At 30.5% G+C, this 6,477-nt stretch overlaps 1 protein-coding gene across 1 annotated transcript in view; it reads left to right on the plus strand.

The window, feature by feature from the left end:
* Nucleotides 1–1,367: 1,367 nt before the first annotated feature.
* The window catches only part of LOC117169925 (transient receptor potential channel pyrexia-like), a 9,991-nt gene continuing 4,881 nt past the window's right edge, over nucleotides 1,368–6,477 (plus strand). The window contains exon 1 of the mRNA XM_033356435.1: nucleotides 1,368–1,445. Within this exon, the coding sequence (XP_033212326.1) occupies nucleotides 1,368–1,445 (78 nt within the window). The remainder of the gene's footprint in view (nucleotides 1,446–6,477) is intronic.

A 6,477-nucleotide genomic window follows, 5' to 3' on the forward strand; every position in this document is an offset into this window, starting at 1 on the left:
AAATTATTATTAAATACTTATGTTGTTATCAATATTTACAATGATACTTTTTAAATTAAAATTCACACCGTTATAACTCAAATCTTTCTGAAAAATATTACGCTTTTTTGTTTTACTTAGGTCACAACTTGCTTGATTTTATAAACAAAGGAGTGTATATACGCAATAAAGAAACTATACTATTTTTTTTATTAGTAAATATCATTATAATGGGAGCAGGTTTCTAAAAATGTCGAATACTGTTGTATGAAAATTTTACCTCATATTATTCAAACTGTAAGAAAAATTTGGTGTGAACGAAGATATGATTGAACAAATACTTAATAATTATGTGAGGTTATATTTAGATATCGTGATATTTTGGAACATAAACATATTTATTCCTCATAAACATATTTTTCGTCTATAATAAGATATAATGTCAATTAAATTGAGGTGAAGGTCATTGACGCAAAAAATGTTGAATATACGTCAGCACGTAATAAATAAATTATTATTCAGCTGATTTGCATCGTAAAGGTTGTTCTATCGATTAATGAGATTTTTTTGACAAAATATCTTAGGTCATGTGTGCGGTGGCCAAGCATGTACAAATCTACACGATCCAACTGTTCACGTCATCATCAGGGAAAAGAAGTACAGTTATATTCAGAATTTAAAAAAAGTGTTCTTCATAGGAACAATATACCTTTTTTTAAACTTTTTACGTATTTACTGATTAATCACGAATGGTCGTCTGAATATATATCAAATTCATAATGTAGTCAAAAAGAAAACCGTAAAAAAAGCTTGTGTGTTGCAGAAAAAATTAATAATCTAGGTTCGGTGAAGTGCCACACTAATAAAGAGAGACGTAAGAAATTATTAATTTGAAGTTACAGGGATGGAAAATCTTAAAAAATGAACCGAAATATTAAATATGGAAAAAAGGGATAAAGTGGCGCGAAGAAAAGTCAAAATAATATAAATTATTTCTAAAGTACTTTAGATATAATTCTAAATTAATTATGTGGGATGTCCTTAGCCCCAAAGATCAATGCCGTTAATGAGATTCTAAATACATTTTTCCTATGCAAACAATTAATTGATTGAAAGAACGAATCATTTTCCTACAAACAAATAATTTTAACGAACCCCACATGCGTGAGTAATGTCTGAATGCGCATTTACTTCCGAAGACATCATTCGTAATTTATTCAAACGAGAGTCTCCTGTTAGAATACACCTACCATGTTAGGGATCCATTCACTTAATATTAGTCTGAAGTGTCATGAATTAGAAAAATGGAAAACAGTAAGAAAAGAAGATTGAAATATTTTCTATGAAAATTAAGAAAAAGAGAATTATCAATGAAAGGCAAAAGCAAAATGCATTCGTCAAATCCCAATCTAGTGATGGAATTCGATAGTTTTAGGGTGAAAGACGAGAAGCAGCATTTCAACTTGGTATGTTTTTTATATTTTTTGCTTAAACATTTTTCTTTTAACAGAAATTGATGTAGATTGCAGACGAAGAGAGTATATTTTGAATCGTGAAGAAACAGTTCTCAAAATTATCGTTGCCTAAATTAATTCATTATCTTTTCACATATTGTAACCGTTCAAAAACTAGGTCACACTGTCAAGGGGGTGAGGGTGGGGGGGTTATAAGAAACTGTGACGATTTTGAAATAGACATACGTTACCCTCATTTCCCTATTCCCCTCTTTCCTCCTTTTTAAAAAATTCTTCTTCAAACTGAATTCAAGTTCCTTCATAATTTTATTCATCTCTTTGGTTGAAAATTCGACTACAGTGAAACCTGGATTTTAATCACCTTGGTTTAGGATGTTCCAAGAATTTGAGTCCTCGGAATTTTGTTGATCCGGGGACTGCATGACTGAAAGAGATGCGGTGCTTAGTCATGCGTGGCAAACAGCAGCGTAGCGACAAAGCGGGCAGTGCGCGGGTACTCACGCGCGTATGTTGCGTAATATTTTGTATTCCAATTGGAAACGGTTCATACTGCCCTACATTTTTACGTTTGGATTCCCTGGATTAACGATGAAGGCCACTTCAAGCCATTCAACAAACTGTTTTTAAATCCAGGTTCCTGTGTAGTTGGATAAAGATTAAAATATTTTATTACGAATTCGTTTTTTTTTTAGTTGAAAATTAAGTTTCTTCACTGTAAATTAATCTAATCCATTTTTTGTTGAAAACTGATCGTTTCAAGTTGAAAGTGCAATTATTTCATTTTTCATTGAGAATTTATTCTTCTTAGGTAAAAGCTACTACTTACTTGAAAGTTACACTACTTTGTTATAAATTTATTTTATCGACTTAAGATTTCACTATGTCGTTGAATTTTTTTGTTTTCAAAGTTAAATTTTGTTCATTGAAAATTCAACTATTAAAATTTTCATTGAGAATATGTTTGTGTGTTGAAAATTCAACTGTAATTAATTAAAAGTTGAAATACTCTTTCAAACATTAATTTTATTGCTCTAAGATTTAAGACTGTAATTGAAAATTCAAATATCTTGTTAAAAATTCATCTTTCTTGTTTAAAAATGATCTTTTTTGATAAAAATTCAACATTTTCAAATTAAAAGTTTAAAGTTATACTACTTTGTTAAAAATTTATTTTATTGACTTAAGATTTCAATAACTCGTTGACTTTTTTTTTTAAATTCCATTTTTTTAAATGACAAGTTGTCTATTCCATTTTTTGTTGAAAATTGATTGTTTTTAGTTGAAAATTCAATTATTAAAATTTTCATTGAGAATATCTTTTTGGGGTGAAAATTCAACTATAATTAATTAAAAGTTTAAATACTCTTTCAAATATTAATTTTATTGCTTCAAGATGTAAGGCTTTGACTGAAAAATCATTTCATAGGTCGAAAGTCAATTTTTTAAACTAAAAATTTAACTATTCAATTTTTGGATGCAAAATTGGTCGCTTAAGTTGAAGATGCAACTATTTAATTTTTCATTGAGAATTCTTTTTACTTGAAAATTAAACTTTTTAATTAAAAATTGAAATATTGTTTTAAATAATAATTTGTTTGTTTTTTTTTTTTGTTGAAAGTTATACTTTTTAACTGAAAATTTATCATTTTCATGCTAAAAAATCAACTATTTTGTTGAAAATTCAGTAATTTGGTAAAAAAATGTTTTCTATACGCCCTCCCCTCCCCCCTATATACTTCCTCAGCGAGTGGGTCATGATTACCCCGAAAGGGAAAGGGCTTAATGATATAATAATAATAATAATAATAATCATCATGGACAGGTGACACCGTCAGATCAACCCCTAATATTTGTAAACATTTTTATCGCTAGTTTTAAATATTTAAAAAATCATTAATTTTTCCTTTATGAGGAAGCAAATTGCTGGTAAAATGAGCACCATATAATTATAGTGCTTATCAAATGAGTACAATATAATTATGAATACGAACAATACGGAAACACCCTAAGTCGAATTCCGTACTATAGTTAGTATGTATTGTACTTGTTTATTCCTAAAATTTAAAAATTGATATGTTTTTCATGAACTAACGAATTGGGCAATACATAAATGAAATTCTTTGTAACACTCTAAGAAGCTTGTTGTAGGTTTTTTTTTTACAGATAAAAAATAATAAATCCACATGTATTACAAGTTGGAGGTATTGTATTATCAACAAAATACTAGATGAATTTTTAACCAAATAGTTGATTATTCGAACAAAAAATTCATTTTAATAAGAATATAATTTTTCATTGATAATACAAATTTCAACCAAGAAGATAATTTTCTCAAAAAAAGACGAATTTTTCACAAGATACATGAATTTTTAACCAAATAGTTGAGTTTTTAACCAATGAAGATTTTTCAGCTGATAAATTTAAAAAAATCTTATTCAAGATGTTCAATTTTTAAGAACAAAGGACAAAATTTCTACAAAAATATTTTTATTTTAAACCCAAGAAAGATGAGTTTGAAACAAAATAAATAAATTTTTAACTACAGAAATAATCAAGCCAAAATGCAATCGTTTTTCCATACCGGAAAATAAAAGTTATATTTTTAATCAAACGAAGTAAATTTAAAACAAAATCATAAAATTTTCAACGAAAAGGACATATTTTCAACAACATACAAGAATGTTCGACTAAAACAGATATATGATTACCAAACATAGAATAGTTAAATTTTCAACTAAAAAATTAAATTTCATCTGATGATAATTTTCAACCAAGAGGATTAAGTTTCTACTAAAACAGGCCAATTTTCAACCACATAAGATTTTTTAGTTCACAAAGAAAAAAATGCATCCAAAATCTTGAATTTTAATGCCAGAAAGACTAATTTTTTTATAAAACAGTTAAATTAAAAAAAATCCAAAATATGATTCTTGAACATAAAAGTTTATTTTCAACCAAATTGTTAAAGTAAAAAATCTTTTATTAATGTATGCAGATTATGTCTCCAAATATTAAATAATTGATTGAATTTCAATCTATTTTGTTTGGAAATTTAACCATTTGATTGAAAATGCATTTTTGTTTGCTAAAGAGTCAATTATTTGGTTAGAAACTCAAATATTTTGTTCAATTTTTTAAAAATGATTTCAAATTTTCGGTGCAGTTCCGAATAGGTGAACGTGACGATTTCCTTCACACTGCGTATACTTATGTATTTTGCCGTTTCCAATAAAAGTTGTAGATCGTACAAAAATACACATTTGTTGTGTAACACATTTTTTTTCTACGAGTGACAGTTTCCAAGAAAATTAGTGATATCTCGATTTTTATGAAAAAAAAACAATGAGCATTCTCCATTGGTTTCGGTTGGGCACCTACTCACGCTTTTCACCACGGGAAGGTTGGAGTATTTTGAAAAGCATTTTTTTGTATTTTTTAATCTTTTAATTGTTTTTTTTTTACTTTTATGATTTTTAAAGATATTTTAATTTATTTTAATCAGAAATTTTGAGTATATTCTATTTATTGTCTTGATTGTATACTCCTTATAAGTTTTTTTATAATAGTCTGCTGAGTATATTTAGTGGCCAGGGTTAATATGCTTTTATGCTAGTAATTAATTCTTTAAACGGATCAGCAACTATTTTCTTTACGCTTCGCCGCCACAAAAATTCGCAGAGATGCTCTGCAATGTTGCTCTTACGCACTCCTCCTCGTGAGAGAAATCGTCGCATCCACCGCCAAGATGACTCGATGTTTTGTGTGTACGCTCCGGAATCGGGATCCACAAATTGTTCGGAATGATTCAGTTTTGTGTAGAAATCCATGATCTTCGAGATTAATGTATCCCTTCCAACAATCAGTGTGGATTTCTGTCCCTTACGCTACATTCTTTTTTATTAATGCAATTAAAGTAGCCTGACCTCTCTTATTATCGGGACAGATGTCCAACCGATAGTTGTAGGAATGTCCTTTGTGAATCATTCCGAGAATCCATGATCCTTCTACTACACGTCCTCGCTCCTATTTTCAACGGCCGATTTTGCACTCATCGATTTCAACAACTTCACCGACACCGCCGAAGCGACCATCCTCTTCGAAGTTGCTGTCAAGAGCAAGCATGCAGACCTTTCTACAAAATGAGAAGCGGTCTGAAACTGTTTCTCGAGAAATCGATTGATTGTTTATAATGCTGCTTTCCCAGATCGTTTGTTCAAAATTAAAATTTAATGCAAAACAATACGTAATGAGCATACAGGCCGCTGCAGAAATGCGGCACCTCTCAAACCACGTGTTTTCTGCAACGGTAATTCTGTGACGATATTTGTGTATTTTATAAAAAAGGATGGATCCGCAAACATGTTCAGACTCCACAAGAGTATTCTTCTTATGTTTTGAGCAAAATCGTTCAGACGGAATTAATTCGATTTGTCGCAACCACTGAAGAGTTGTTTCCCTTTCTTGGAGAATCTTAGATAAACTAAAAATATTATATGTTTCATCCATCTTGACGAGGACTCAAGAGAGGAAAATCTCCAATATAATATTGCACGCAAGAAACACACGCCCTTAAGTACTATGAGCGCGGATAGTGGAGAAAGACCTGTCGCTAATTGCATTGAAATTTGTAAATTTGTTACATTTCATTAAATATATATGTGATTTTCTCGGAAACTATTACTCGTAGAAAAAATGTATCATATAAGAAATGTATATTTCGATAAGATCTACAACTTTTATAGAAACGTTTTGCGAGCATTTATGTATTGGCTGAGATAAACGCAAAAAACCCCGGCATCCCAATGAATGGTCACAAAAACAACTTAGTTCAGACACGACCCCCTTTCCAACGTGTCATGGGGAGCGGGAAGGCACCCCTGTGACTGGAACCAGAAAAAACTTAGGTCACACCCCTGCCCCTTTTCCCACGCGTCGTGGGGACGGGAAGGCACCCCTGTGACTGGTCACAGAAGTAATGTAAGGTTACACCCCTGCCCCTTTTCCCACGCGTCGTGGGGGCGGG

This window comes from Belonocnema kinseyi, chromosome 3, assembly GCF_010883055.1.
Source record: "Belonocnema kinseyi isolate 2016_QV_RU_SX_M_011 chromosome 3, B_treatae_v1, whole genome shotgun sequence".
Classification (NCBI taxonomy): Eukaryota; Metazoa; Arthropoda; class Insecta; order Hymenoptera; family Cynipidae; genus Belonocnema; species Belonocnema kinseyi.